The following is a 16,922-nucleotide window of genomic DNA, read 5'->3' on the forward strand; positions in this document are numbered from 1 at the left end:
GCTTATAAAATAAACGATTATCGACAAACTCTCACTTACTAAAATGGATTGATAATAAACGTTGATAACCCAGTAAACGCTAAGCGGGTAAGAGTCATCACCCTTACTTACCAGGTTCTTAACCTGGTAAGATTTCCGCTCCTTGTTATGTTCACCAAGTCAAGTAATTTAAGCACTTACCAAGGTAAATGTTTAGTATATATCCCATATTTGATTATGATCTTTTAGCTGTTATGGTATAAAATAATCAGATTTGAAAACCACTCGATTTAGTCGGTGTAGAATTGTTTATGCCATAATTACACGAAATAATTTGTTTTGAAAGTATATTAGTTTTTGTTAACAATCTTAAAATACAATGATCATCGATGTTCTTAACCTATTATAACGTCATCATGGAACGCTATGGTCTGTAAATTTTAATCTTTTGCAAATGTTTTTTCGTTACTTTAAGCTTAACGATAATCAATTTCTAATAAATTAAACCAAGTTTTTTATAATGTCTCACAACCTACTTAGACCCTTTTATCCTGAAACAAAGATGGGTTCGAAATATTGTTCCATCGGTCACAACTGCATCGAATATGCAATGTTGGAACAAATCAAATACGTTTTTAGATGCATTGTTAAGTTATACGCAATGGAAAATCCCATCTACCTTGGATATGAATCCAGATGTTATCAAAGCTCTTATGGTCATGGAGGTTCATCTTCGATGACTCCATGCTATTCGTACTCACCCGAAGGGTTAGTCAGTATACGTAATCTGACCCTAAAACCCATGGTTAATGACATTAAAATGTATTGTTGAGTTGTACATATCACAGCCTTACTTAACATAATCATTTAAAGTTGTGACTAGAAACAAGAGACAAGACTTGCTAAAAGTCCATAGTAGACATGTAAGAGAATATGTATAGGGTTCTTGCCCTTTCAATGGTGTGTCAATATATATATATATATATATATATATATAGAGAGAGAGAGAGAGAGAGAGAGAGAGAGATGAAGGCCTCACGAGAAGGAATCCAATGGCTTTATTATGCTCAACTTAGGCATAATACTTTTATTTATTAGGTAGGAAAAATGGAAAAAACGACAATGATCTGTCTGTTCGCTTATCGTATAATATCCAAAAGGGTGTCGTTTTCTATGGGGTTCTTATATATTGGACGTAGAGTCGTTATGGGAATATTTTGGCGCTACGATAGTTGCACGTCTACAGTGTTGGTTGCTAGGCTAATCAACCATCTACTTATTGTTTTTCGTGCCCACCCGGGTTCGATTCCAGGGGAAGACAGGTTGTCTTTTCCGGTGCTTGCTTATGAGGTATGGCAAGTAGGGTTCACAAAATGTGGACCACGGGGCGATGAGGTCCCCGCCATTAAACCCTTTTTTTTTTTTACTTATTGTTTTTCAGTAATCGGTTGTTGTTTAACTGTATCTTTCTAGTGATTGAAACTGTGTTTAAAAAATTATAGACATGTTGATGGACGGAAGACAACATTTTCTTGGATCGCTTTTTATGCTTACAAGCTAAAATTTAATCATAAGTAGATCCAGGAATTTTTCAGTGGTATCTCAAAATAAGCACCGTAAGGACCTAAATCCTCCACCTCAATTGGTATTATTTTTTTCCGGGAATAACAGGCATGAGGTAACAAATCTAGCGTTTCACTAAGATTTTGAACAGTGGTTCCGAATTCAAATTGATTTTATTTTACCTGTTTCTCAAAGAAAGCTGATCAAACAACTTCCAATCATGATCTTTGCGTATCAGATCATCCCTATAATATACAAAGAAAAACTACAAATATTTGAGATCTTTCCCTTTGAGTAAGATCTCAATTCCAACTATGGTTTCACTTTATTTCATAATTTTTCATATAAACGTATGAAACTTTAATGTTTATATTTCACCTAGGAAAACTTATAGTTAAACGTTTAAGATCCTAAAAACATTTACGTTAAGCGCCTTTATCTTAGTTGTTTCAGACACAACCACCCTCTCAAGGGTAGGTTTGCCCATACAAGAAAGGTTAAGATATATACTTTGTTCGATACAAAATATAACCCTGAAAAGTTTGTATCGTCTTATGTAACTCTGAAACAATTCTATATGTATTGTCTTTAATTTTAGACCATCTTATAACTGTTACGCCTTTGTTTTTGTACAACGTAATATTTTTTTGCCTATCTGTTTGACCCCCTTTTACATCATCAATTTTTTACAGGTGAGTTAAATGCATCGCTATATATTGTTAAATACATCTCTATCTATTAATTTCTTCTTTAAATACATCCAACATTAAAATTCATTTTTTATATTTTTAATAAATGATTTGATGACCAAAATAAATATGTAAAAATGCCAATTTTTTGTACTCATAAAAAAACCCGTTTTATTATCAATTCCTAGTTATCGGGTAGTACATATTTTCTGTTTGCTTATTGGGGGACAATATCAAGACTAAAAATGCCTACTAGATTTATCCATTTATAATATCAAAATTAGGTCATTAATTTTATTAAATATATTAAATAAAGAAAACAAAAAACACAAACAGTTGATGTAATTAACACATAGTATATAAATATACGTTGTTATCGATCGTTTTAAATAACATGCCGTTACATGTAATTAATATAACATAATATTATAAGTTTCTGGTCTAAAAGTACTAATGCAGGAATGCATTACATAATGAATATGATTCACTGTTTTTTTTTAATAACCTGGATATTCAACTCGTTATCCGAGCCGACTAATCTCAGGACGACCACTCGCTTCACGAGTAGTCCAGAGTCACCGCATTTGAACCTCCGTGGCCACAAGATGATTTTCATTTCTCTTTGAATTCGAACCTCAGACCTCCAGACACTTCTGATTTTTGGAGCTCAAATTCAAACCAATTGGGCATCACCCTTTGTGGTTAAATATGATTCATTGTTTAGATATACATTAAGTATAAATGATTTCTTACAGAACAAAAGTTGATACTTATAGAATTTTATAAACTTTGTTTGATTTTAATGAACTGTATTTTACGGAGATTGGACATGATAAATTTGTTTAGCGTTGATGAAGGGAATATGAAAAGATGTTTGATTTTCGATGGATATCGTAAATGAAACAATGAATTTTGTAAAGTCAAAGTATGGCTTTAATGGACTTTTGATTGTGTAATCGTACACAAAGGTATGCAAAAGGTGAAAATATATTATCATAGCGTGAGTGCAGTATTGTTGGAAACTCGACCAAAGTTCAAAAATCAGGAGAACAATGTAAATAGTAAATTGTTGGATATTACCGCGATTAAGCAACTAACATATCCGATTTGTGCCATGAACGAATATGCAAGCATACGTTTCATGCTTGTTTGAGTAATAGCAATGAGATTATTCAATATCATGCTAAGAATAGCTACGATTTCCAGTGTCAGATTCAATGCAATGGACGAGAAGGCTGACATGAAGGCTTTCATCGAAGGCAAAGCGGTGGGAATAGATGGCATGTTTGGTTTCGTGGGAACTGCAACAAGGTGATATAAGCATTCAAGCAGAAACTTTGACTCTAACTACGTGTTTGGAAAGAAATTCTCGAGGTAATAGTAAAACATTAATTAGGTGGAGGTAAGTTTGTGTCCAGTTTTGTAAAACCGAAATGTATGCATGTGTTATTTGTTCCAGCTGTTTACGTGTACATATTCATTACAACAAAACTTGAATTCTAGAACATGTTCGACAATTTATTTTAACGCTTTTATTAGTAATATATGCCTGTTTTTATCTGATGTTTGTATGTAATATATGTTTGTTTTTATCTGATGTTTGTATGTAATGTTTTTAAAAAAATTAGAAAAAAAAAATATATGGATAATTGGTTAAAAACTAAAATGTTCGATAAGTGAGTCAAAACATTGAAGAATCCAGTCAGATCCAATGAATTAAGAATAGCAATATCTAATTGATAGAACTGACATGATCCAAATTAAATTAAATTGAATCGTTTGTTCGAAGTTAAATCTGGATTATATCGATTAGCAAAATCCAAAATCCAATAAATACCTGAATTATATTATTTCCATCTAAATTCATCGAATTTCAATCAAAATCAGTGTGAGATTTTATGTAAGAAAAATTGAAGTTTAAGGACTAATAGTGAAATTAAAGAAGGTTTAACTTTTAAGGCATCTTTGAGAAGTGACATACCACTAACATTCAACATCAATTATTTAAGTATGCCCAATTATCAGACAAGGCTTATATTTAATTATTTTCAAGACTCAAAAAATATTATCCAAGAATGAGTTCATCAAAGGATGAAAGACAACCACAAACTGAGGTGTTTAATTGGTTTGAGCTTGAACTTTAAAAGTCAAAAGTATTTGGAGGTTCCAGGTTCAAATTGAAGAAAGAATAAAAATTTCTTTATAGTTATGGAGGTTCAAATACGATGACTATGGGCTACATGCAAAACAGATGTTCATCCTGAGATTAATCGGCTCGCATAACAGGTTGGATATCTAGGTTAATAAAAAAAAGATGACAAACTCAAGCTTCAATTTAATTTTAATAGTTAAAAGAGATGTTTAGAATATTTTAATATAAAATCTTAAGTAAACTATGTTTTTTTTTAATTTCGTACATGTGTTTTTAAGAACTACAATTTTTATACATCTGATTTATAATTTATTGTCATTTTTTTGTTTTTGAAAGTAACTTTAGTGAGGATTTATAGTTAAATATGAAAAACAACAATAGATTGTAAACTATAAAGAAAAAACTACAAGTTCAAAAGCTCAGGGACCCGAACAGTAATTTCTATCGAACCGTTGAACGAAAAAACAGTAGTTTACTTTAAAATCTTAAACTAAAAAATCTTCATCCCTCAAGAAATTATTATAAATTTTTATGAATCATGCATCACACGCGTATAATATTATGTCTTAGCACTGTCATAACAAAGTAAATAAAGCATTTCATGTCGTTTTCAAGTTGAAATTTTAGTTTGTCAGACGACACGAAATTCTTAATGTGTTCCATCAACGGAACAAATAAAAGTATTCGATGAATATAATATTTAAGAATTTTATAAAGACATTTACTTCGACAAGTAACAAGAATGGTCAAAGTCAACAAGTAAAGTAACGAGTTAAATGACGAAGAAGCACCACGTATTTGTAGTTTATTCCGTTTTTGAAGCAGTCATCCTTGGAAAATTGAGATGGAATTTTGACGAAACAAATTTTCTAAAAGATCTAGCAGCGTAATCTAACGTGCGTTTTAAAGATTTTAGAGTGCGTTTGATGAATTACTAAATTAACCATTCATTTCAAATTACAACTTTAGAACCTTGTACAATTCTTTAACTCGCAATACTTCGTTTCATCATTCTAATCATGTTCAGTCCAATCATCTTTAATCTCGTTCATGTAACAATCGCACTCTATGTACGGTAAAAGAGATGTTATCGGACTTTTATTAGATCATATATGTTAACCGAAAAACTTAAAGTTTGTTTGTACATGTATAATGCATGAACCATAAGTTATGTATATGAAAACTATACTAATTACAAACATAACATTTTTAAACGGGAAGTATACATACATACATAATACATACATACATACGTACGTATATACATACGTACGTACGTACATACATACATATAGAGAGAGATGTTTTTTTGTTAACCCAATAATTGGTGTTAACTTCGTGAACCAATCTTGACCCTTGATTTTTAAAATATATGGATGAGATCAATTATGACATTTGTAATTAATTAAATTGAAGGTGGACAGGAGTATTTTTGGTAGAGATGTTCAAATCGGTTGCAAATCGATAATTAATTAATTATATCGGTTATAAATCGGTAATTGTTTATTCCTTTTATAGTTCGTAGAATCATCCGTGTCGCATTATGAACATATATGTCGCTTATTAACTAATCTTAGTTCGTGACTTTCACATATGAATATACGTAAACACTTATGAACATTTATTTGCACCTATTAAAACTCATGAACAATAAAGTAATTGATTTTCACATGTAAACACAATAATATATGGTCAAAGTGTTTCGCTTGTTAACACATATTGACCAAATGTTAGATGTATGTATATAGATACTGTTTTATGGACACAATGGAACACAAGTGAACAATATATACATCATATGAACATTGGCGACGACATATATGTTGAAGATAGAACATTCAAAAATTTTATCATATTAAAATAACAAGTCATCCATAATTTGAAAAAAAAAATAAACATATTGATTTAACTATAAACATTGTGTCATCAATATTAATTTTATAGTGATAGAAGAACATAATCTAACAAAAGCTTATGATTGGTCTAAATTGTTTGTATAGTTAATACATTTTTCATCGTTAACAAATGATTTTAGCGCACAAGCGCTCTCTCTCTCTCTCTCTATATATATATATATGTGTGTGTATATATATATATATATATATATATATATAAATATAAAGAAGAGTATAATTTTTCCATATAAAACAATTTAAAAACACAAAATTCCACTGGAGAAGAATTGTAAAGTTGACTGGTTCTACGTGTGTAATATTTTCTTGAAAAGAATTCAAAATAAGTATATATTAATAATATTAAATTTATTAATTTCATATTTAATACTTGAATACAATAAATCAGTTGCATATTTTTAATTTAAAATTATTATTTTAACCGAATTAAAATATTTCTACATAACTTACAATAAAAACTTTTATTCCAATTAAAATAAAAACATATAATATTGATTTTATGTTTTTTGCTTTTTTTTTTTGGTATAAATATAATCAATGATTTATTATGGTAAACTAGTAATATGAAAATAGTGTGGACAAGATCACGAACAAGATGACATATGGATAGAATTTAAACATTGAATAAAAGTAAAATTAATTAAATAAAAAAATTAAAAGATTACAACAAATTAACGACCAAACACGTGAACACTAAATTACCATATTCCCATTAATCAATTAGTACTAATCAAGCTTTGTTCATGATAATCTTATTAATTTCAGATTACCAATCACTTCATGTCCATTTTTAACTTTAATTTACTTATCACTTTTCTTTCTTCTTCCTCCAACTTCATCTATATTTTATATATACCCAGAATTTTTAATTTAACGCAATCACGTAAATGTCCAACTTCTTCAAATATTTCATTGCAATTTTTTTGAAGTATATATAATATTTATAGGATAAATAGAACAAATAAACGTACATGCTTTCTCCCTTGACCTTCTAAAAAACTAATGACTCATATACAGCTAAGTTAAAATTGACTAAAATAAATTTTTAATTGAAAAAATGATTAAAAAGTAAAATGGGACAATGGGCTATTTTGGCAATTGTTGGTTTGTTTGGAGTTATAAAAACCAAGCGGTTCTTGATTGTTGAAATGGGGAGTTCGCCGGCACAACAATCTGACCATAAACAGCCGTTTGCTCATGTAACCGGACAAATCCCCTTCTGACGTGTCCATACCCTGGTCCCCATTTTTCCATCCCCTTCCCGACATGATGACCTGGATCGGTCCCACCTGTCGCCTCTCTCCACACAAAAGCAAAAACACATAATTTCGTCATCTTCTTCATAGAGGTTTCTGACATGGCCTTATGACATGGCATACGACCCAAAACAAACAAGCCTTCACCACCTTCTCTGTGTGTGTGTGTATGTATATATATATGCTACCACCTCCCTCCATTCTCAATCACAACAAACAAACTTAAACCACACAGGTTTAAATTCCTTACTATCTCTCTGATTAATCATGGCCGTTGATTCATCGACGTCGTCATCCCTCGGCCCGCCGGCCACCGAGAAAGATGCAAAGGCTCTTCAGTTTATAGAAGAGATGACTAAGAACTGTGATTCGGTTCAGGAGAATGTTTTGAGTCAAATTCTGACCCAAAATGCTGACGCTGAATACCTCAAAAAATGGAACCTTGGTGGCGGCGGCGCTGTCAATCGGAAAACTTTCAAGTCAAAAGTTCCGGTCGTCTCTTATGAGGATCTCCATCCCTACATCCAACGTATCGTCAATGGCGATCGTTCTCCCATCCTCTCCACTCGCCCCATTTCCGAATTCCTTACTAGGTCATCATGCATCACTTAATTAATAATATTTTATTTTATAATTGATTTCTTTTAAGTATAAATTAATGAACTGCACTTGATTTTAAATTCTAATTTATAATAGTTAATTAATTGTTAATTACAGTTCTGGGACATCAGCTGGAGAAAGAAAGCTCATGCCCACCATTGCTGACGAGATGGATCGCAGACAGAAGCTTTATAGTCTTCTCATGCCTGTCATGAACTTGTACGTTATCAATTTCTATAAGAAGTGGTTATAAAACTCGTTTGTTAACAGCTTAACGGGTTTAATATAATTCAGACAGCTTTATACATATGAGAAGATGTTGAAATTATATATTTTCTTGGTGTTGCAGGTACGTGCCGGGGTTGGACAAAGGGAAGGGACTGTACTTCCTATTCATCAAAGCCGAGACCAAAACCCCAAGCGGTTTAGTAGCTCGACCGGTTCTTACCAGTTACTATAAAAGCCAACAATTCAAAACCCGGCCCTACGATCCCTACAACGTTTACACCAGTCCCAATGAAACCATCCTCTGTGTCGATTCCTTTCAAAGCATGTACTCTCAAATGCTCTGTGGTCTTATATATCATCAACAAGTCCTCCGTTGTGGGGCGGTTTTTGCTTCCGGTCTAGTTCGGGCCATTAAGTTCCTCACGTTAAACTGGAAACAACTCGCCCTAGATATTCAAACCGGATGTTTGAACCCCAAAATCACCGATCCGGATATTCGTGCATGCATGTCCAACATTCTGAAGCCTGACCCGGACCTCGCCCGGTTTATTACGGTTCAGTGTTGTGAAGGGAACTGGGAAGGGATTATAACCCGGGTTTGGCCCAACACCAAGTACCTTGACGTCATCGTGACGGGTGCCATGGCTCAGTACATTCCTATTCTGGATTTTTACAGCGGTAATTTACCTCAAACTTGTACGATGTATGCCTCCTCTGAGTGTTACTTTGGATTAAATTTAACCCCCATGGTGAAACCGTCGGAGGTTTCATATACCATCATGCCAAACATGGGTTATTTTGAGTTCATCCCACATAACTCGGTTGACTCGGTGTCTGACTCGGTTGACTCGGTGTCCCACTCGGTTGATTCGCCACCTCAACTCATTGAGCTAGCTGACGTCGAACTCGGAAAGGAGTATGAACTCGTCATTTCGACCTACTCGGGTCTTTGTCGATACCGGGTCGGAGACATTCTCCGGGTCACGGGTTTCCACAATTCGGCCCCGCAATTCAAGTTCATCAGAAGGAAGAATGTTTTACTAAGTATTGAATCCGATAAAACCGATGAAACTGAGTTGCAAAACGCCATTGAAAAGGCTTCCGAGCTTTTAAAGGAATTTAACACTGCGGTTGTGGAGTACACGAGCTACGGAGACACGAAAACAATACCGGGCCATTACGTTATTTACTGGGAGTTGTTGGTGAAAGATCCGAGTCACGGACCCGGTTCAGAGGTGTTGGATCAGTGTTGTTTGGCGATGGAGGAGTCTTTGAATTCGGTTTATCGACAGAGCCGGGTTGCAGATAATTCCATTGGTCCGTTGGAGATCCGGGTCGTGAAAAACGGAACCTTTGAGGAGTTAATGGATTACGCCATCTCGCGAGGTGCATCCATTAACCAGTATAAAGTTCCAAGGTGTGTCAGTTTCACACCGATCATGGAACTTCTAGATTCTAGGGTCGTATCGACCCACTTTAGCCCAAGTGCACCACATTGGGTTCCAGACCAACGTTTCAAAGACATCAACTTTGTTAGCAACAAATCAAAATGAAATTAGAACAAAGATTTGGTCGATCACGTAAAACATGCTTCTGTGACGTAGGTTCTGAGAATGAAGGGTATAATGTGTAATTTCAGAAAGTAAAGGGTGTATTGTGCAGGTTTAGAAAGTCATGTACCAATAATGTAATTGTTGAAATGATGATTTATTTTTTGCATGTTTTGTTGAACTTTTGTAGTTGATGGGCATTATTGTAAGGTGATTTATATTCCAGAGGGTTATTGTTTTTATATTATTCTCAAAGGGCTTTATTGTCAAGGGGATACTAATGTGTGTTATGTGTGCTTCTATTTTCTAGGTTCTATGATTTTGTATGATAATATTACATGGGGATCATTGAATCATATTATCATGAGTTGGCATCAAGGTTGTTTTTGTAAGACATGTGAGTCAAGTTTATATACTTGAAATTTTACAGTAAAATGTTGTGAAAGTAGCTTTTACAGTGTTTATGCTGTGAAGATTCGTTTTCTTTTTACCTTCACAGTGTTTTGCCGTGAATTTTCACGTGTCTAACGAAAACAGTCTGGTTTCACGTGAACTCAATTCATATATCGTAACTTATATACAAAGAAGCGAATCTATATAGAAGCATATGATGGTGTATGTTACTGTTTTATGATTCAATCGCAGCGGAAAATAATTAAGTTTAATAAAAGGTGTCACCATAATATTATATTATGTGTTCATATATTCTTAGAACTACTTATATGACAATATTTTATCGATAACATTAATTACTTATCTACATATTTTCTTTTATGTTTCCTATATGTGCATCATCTTTTAATTTGCAATGAAAACTATGTATGACGATTAAAAAACCCATTCAATAAATAATTATTATATTATTATTGTTATTGTTATTATTATTACTATTATATTGTTGACAAACTTGTAATAAAATCGACCGAGGTTCACGAGATCAAACATAGTAGAACATGGTGGGAAAAAAAAAAGGTTAAACTTGATTTTTGTCTATTTTTGGTTGGTTTTATCTGGCTTGTTTGAGTTTTATATGATATAAAATCTACAGGGGTGTTTGCTTCATAAAATAGAATTTGATGAAATTGAAGTCTATAAAAGGAATTTGACTTTGAAAAAATTGGAATGAAATTTGATGGAATTTGACCACGCGTTTGGTTGATAGGAATTGGAATGAAATCTCTTAAAATAATTGAAAAAATTGTCTTTGTTTGGACTATCCCACCATCGCCTCACCCACATCCTATCAATCACCTTGTCATTACTATCGTTGTGACAACTATCAACTCTACCCTCCCCCAGCCCAGCCCAGCCCAGCCCAGCCCACATCACTCATGCCCCACCCCCTGCTCCATAGGTGGGGGTTGTTGGGGGCCAGCAGAGTGGGGTGGGACCAGAGTGGGACAATGGCGGCATGGTTGTAGCTGTGACGACTACAGTGTATGCTGGTGGGTTGGAGTAGGGTAAGGTGGGGTAGGTAGGGGTAGGTGGCGGGGTGGTAGCTATGATGATGATAGTGGTCGAATGGCTGGGGTCTGGGAGTGAGTGGGTACGACGACAACAATAGTGACATGGTGTTTAGTGGTGGGTTGGAGTAGGGTGAGGTGTAGGACGTTTGGTTAAGGGCGGTGGGGATGGGTGGTAGTTGTGACGATGATAGCGGTGGGGTGGTGGTCGGTTGGCTGGGAGTGGGTAGGTATGACGAACAATAATAGCATGATCGTGGTGGGTGGTGATAAAATTCAATTCCTTCAATTATGTCAAAAAACAATGAATTCATTAATTTGTAAAATTCAATGGATTTTGTCATTCCAATTCCATCAAATTCATTTGAATTCCGCAAATCAAACGGCCCCTAAGTCTCGTGGACCCTTAAATATTATACATCGTTTTTTCTTTTTCTTTTCTTTTCGTGTTCTAATAAAATTGGTTCGCCTTCATGAAAAAGCATGAACCCCTTTTTATCTATTTCTTAATCAATGATCTTAAAATTATGCTATTGACTTGATCACAAAATAATGCCACAGTTAAACAAGTGTCATTTAATAATTTCTACATAATTAATTAATTACCCTAGTTATAGGGTGATTAGAGACAATGTCACTTTCTGTTCAAAGCCTATAATACTATAATTAAAGGCTACGAAAGTGACTTAATTAACTTTTAATCGCAATTAATTAACACTTGATGATTGGATGATAATATAAGTATTGCTTAATCAATTCAGACGGCACTTAAATATGTTCTCGCATAAAAGACACATACCACAACTGAAAAGGGAAAGCAAAAGCTTGTGTCTCCCCTAAGACCATAAATACAAAATTAATATTAAAAATATTTTAAATTAATGGTTATTATTAAGAATTTATTTTCTTGAAAAATAAAAATTTGTGTTCGTTAAATATTTTTTATTTTTTAATCAAACTAAAAAACAGTAAAAAATCATAATTAATTAACTATTTACTTAAGCATAGTAAATTATGTGTGTTTAAAAACTCAACTAGCCCGGCCAACTTAATCGATTGGAAATAACCAGATCCAATTTAATTTAAAATAACCTGATACTTAATTGGGTTATAAATTTTTTAAACCGTAGGATTTGGTTGAAAATTGAAATTGAGTTTGGGTTATTTGAATCTGATGTATTCATGTAACATGGATATATAATATCCTTAAGACCTTGATAAATATATGTACATTTGACATTAGATCAATCCAGAATTAGCTTTTTTCAAGCTTATATTACAATTTTAATCGTAACTTTATTTATTTTGATTTAAATGGACCGTTAAGAGATGAATCTTGTTTGACAAAAAAAAAAAAATTTGTCTCTTAATGGTTCTAAAACCCTCTGAATGATTTTGCATCATGGGCCTCCCTTAACCATTGAGTGCCCTAATTTTATTGTAAGCGTTTACCAAACAATTATATTTCATTTTGTAATATATCACGAGAGCCTCTTAATCATTATGACCACTTAATCATTCTGCACCAAACTATTCAACAACTAACAACACAACCCCTTAGTCTTATTATATGTTTTCGTTTTGATTTTACTTCGGTTAAACAGAAGGCAAAGGATTGTGTGAGAAAAGAAATTATGGTAAGAAGCGTAAAAAGAGATCTAAAACGTTTGATCACTTTTAATTTCATGTTCACCTATGAATTGCGATTTAGAAAAAGAATTGATTTGGTGTATCTCGGTGCACCTCATTAGTGTTGACATTCAATTATGATTGATCTAAGGGTGGAGATATCTTCTTACGCTTCTCCCTGGAACCCAACCCTTAAACACAATCTCTTACCTAGATTAAACATGATACATCCCGATCAATCCAACCTGTATAATCGAGTTTGGTTTATATTGAAAATTTTCAAACCTTAAACATTGAGTTGAGTTGTTAAAATGTATTTATTTCAAACCCACCAAACCAACCAGTAATAAATATTAATTGCAAAAAGATATTTAAAGTTTTGATGGAACCCACCAATTTCTTGCATTTCATTTTTATGACATGGTTCATGCCATGTAATCTTGAAACTATCACCCACCATCCCTAGGTTTCCATGATAGGATGTTGCATGATACAGATGAATGAAAAGGATAGTTTAGTAATTTACTTTTAATGGCAAATTTTATTATTTTTAAATATATTATTTGATTTAGCATCGAATAAATATAATTATTTAATAAGATATATATATATATATATATATATATATATATGTATATATATCTTGAATTAGTTAAAATTATAGTTGAAAAAAAGGTAAATGAAATTGATAATATAAATTAACAAAAAAATTTAGAAGAACTCAACGTATTATTTCATTTTGAATACTTAAATATATGAATTATTTTTGAAAGAAAAAACCATTAAACTGTCTTATTTTGAATGATTAAGTCTTCGAACTATTTTTTTTAAATGAAAAATCATTAAACTTTATCATTTTGAATAATTAAGTAGTATCTACACATTTTTTTCAATAAAATAAACCATCATATTTTAAAGTTTTGTTACTTACATCATTTTAACAAAAAAACATGTAACTGGCTAAAATTTTTTTAAAGTAAAACTACTTGTAACCCTCTAAAAATAGATCAAAAATAGGGAGATCGGCGGCAGGGGCCAACAGTGTGATAACCAATATGAAAAGCAGACAATGATGGGACGACAAGGAGTGACGAAGGGGAGTAAAACCGTTGTTTGTGAGGGGATTGAAGTGCTTAGAGTTTGGAAACTGTAGAACCGATTTAGGTTTTCTTTTTTACTTTAATATCTTTCTAAAAGTTCAATGATTCGTTTATTACAAAAATAATATTTAGGAACCTAATCATCCAAAATTAAAAAAATTAATGGTTTTTTCATTTAAAAACTTAATCATTCAAATTGAGAAAGTTTAATGGTTTCTTATTAAAAAATTAATTTAAAGACTTAATTATTTAAATTGAAAGTTTAATAGTTTTTTTAAAAAAAAAATAGTTCAAACACTTCGATTATTTAAAATAGAGTAGTTTATTAGGTTTTACGAAATTTTCCATATAAATTAAAGATGAAAAACAAATGAAACTTTTCTAAATAATTTAGAGCATGTCAAGTTTAATCCCAAATTTATTTATTTTAATATTTATGTCGTTAATAAATATATTAAAATAATATAATAATACTATTCGGTTACATTATGTTTTGTGTTAGTTTCAACGTAATATTTTGGTCTTTCAAGTATTAAATTTATATATTTTTAATTAATTTTATAATATATATAATAACGTTTTAATTTTATTTATTACATATATTATATTACAAGTTAGATTTATACTCAATTTTTTAAGCTATTATTAAAAATACTTTTTACATATTGATCAGCTTAATTATGTAAATCATGATTACTTGTTAATAATATAAAATTCAAAAACATATTTAGTTAAATATCTCATACACAGATTTATATTACAGAATTGCTAACGAGAAGGTAAAAAAAATAACCGAAAGTTAAAATCTGAACAACAAGAAGCGTGTAGAAAATATGTAGAACCTGCATGTTCTCCAATCAGACTTAAAATGGCACAATCAATCCATCTTTTGGAAGAAAAAAAAACGTGTAACATGACATAATAGAGACATGCATTATTTTATATAACATGGTAATCGAGGATGAAAATGACCTCGTGACACCAATTAAAATTACAAGAGAAGTGCCACCAGTAGAGTTCGAAACAGTGGTGGACAATAATGATCGATTCGAGCTATATCTTGCTCAGTGTAGACAAATTAACAACAAAATATAGTATAATGGATTGCAGACTTGTGATCTTAGTGTTATTAAAGATTACACAAGAATGTTACAAAAATATTTTATTTCATAAAAAATAAGTGCAAGTTGCCGATATAACTACTAGAAGTAAAATGGTTTAAAGTAGATCGAGAGGTCGTTTATCAAACGCTTATCTAATAAGTGTTTATTGAGTCATTTACCTTACTGAATATATATATGGTAGGGACCATAATCTTAGCTATGACAAAGACCAATAGTCTTTACTCAACAAGTGTTTATTGAGTCATTTATCTTAACTAGGGGTGAGCATAGGCAGGTACCCGCCCTTTTTGACAGGAACCGGAACCAGAACCGGCGGTTCTAGAGATATTGGAACCGGAACCGGTTAGAGCGGTTCTTGAATTTTTGGAACCGCCGGGAACCGGTTCCGGTTCCGGGTACCCGCTTCCTAAAATATTAAAATTTTGTTATTTAGAAATAAAAATAAAATATTGCCAAAACACTAAATTAAATAAACAAGAATACAAATTATACGGAATAATGGTTACAAATATTGTTTTAACGATTACAAACCATAATAGACTAATAGAAAATGTTCAAAGTTTAACGATTATATACTAATAATTGTAAATTTTTAAAACTTAACGATTACATACTACGAACTGTAGTTTAGTAGAACTAGAAAGTAAATGAAGAATGAAGATGACCGCGTCATTTGAAGATGTAATTTAATATAAATTTAGTATTTAAAAAAATCAATTATTTTTTTATTGAAAAACAACCGCCGGTTCCGGATACCCGGCGGGTAACGGTTCCGAAAAACTGAGAACCGGAACCGTTCTCAATCAGTTACGTATTTTAGGAACCGGAACCACTCATATCGGTTCCGGTTCCGCAAACGGGTATCCGATTCCGCTGCTCACCCCTAATCTTAACGGATATACATGACAAAGACCCAGGATATTAGTAACGGCAAAAACCAAAAGTCTCACTTGCTTAGTGCTTACCGAATAAACTGTTACATACGATGCTTTTTGATAGACTAGAATGTAGTTTGGTAAAATAAATAAAGAATATTAACTTTGATCCTTATAAGGTAAACGAAGACAATCAATATTTCATGCAAAGATATTGGAGGAACATACGGAGCTCGTGGGATGGACCAATTTACGCAAAATATTGGAATGGATCTCGAAAGTGTGCAGATTAAATCAATCCATTTGCTCAATGTGGCCCTAACAATTACACATACAAGCAGATTATGGAAAGTCATAGATCACATTTAATTCCTTGAAGCTAGGCCCAGCCTCACTCACCATAGCCCTGCCACTATATTCATAGGGAACACATAGGTTAGGTTAGGTCAGGTCAGGTAAGGTCGGCGGTTTAAAGACATTTAAATAATCGACAATTTGAACGTATTTTCAAAAACTGGTTATGTCATAAATTGAAACCAAAACGATTAGATATTAGTAGTTGATAATTAATCACTCGAAAATGTTACAGTCATATGACTTTATATTTAATTGTCTAAATATAAGTTTCAAGCTACATGTTATGATAAGAATATTGAATTAAATGACGACGTCAATCAACAACGATAGTTTCAACTTCTACGACCCTGATGTTACCTTATATTTGAGTTTGTTCATATTTTTGCACGGTTAAAAAGCAAAAAGTTAGACTCGTTAGGATTAGTACGAGTCTGAATTATATAA

At 32.3% G+C, this 16,922-nt stretch overlaps 1 protein-coding gene across 1 annotated transcript; it reads left to right on the forward strand.

Annotated features, from left to right (window-relative positions):
* The first annotated feature begins 7,788 nt into the window (after positions 1-7,788).
* Positions 7,789-10,087, forward strand: LOC112522252 (probable indole-3-acetic acid-amido synthetase GH3.1). Its single transcript, XM_025131372.1, has 3 exons — positions 7,789-8,145; positions 8,270-8,371; positions 8,502-10,087. The coding sequence occupies exons 1-3, from the start codon at positions 7,820-7,822 to the stop codon at positions 9,931-9,933; spliced, it is 1,860 nt and encodes a 619-aa protein (XP_024987140.1). The 5' UTR covers positions 7,789-7,819; the 3' UTR covers positions 9,934-10,087.
* Positions 10,088-16,922: the final 6,835 nt, after the last annotated feature.

This window comes from Cynara cardunculus (assembly GCF_001531365.2).
Source record: "Cynara cardunculus var. scolymus isolate 2C chromosome LG 1, CcrdV1, whole genome shotgun sequence".
NCBI classification, from domain to species: Eukaryota; Viridiplantae; Streptophyta; class Magnoliopsida; order Asterales; family Asteraceae; genus Cynara; species Cynara cardunculus.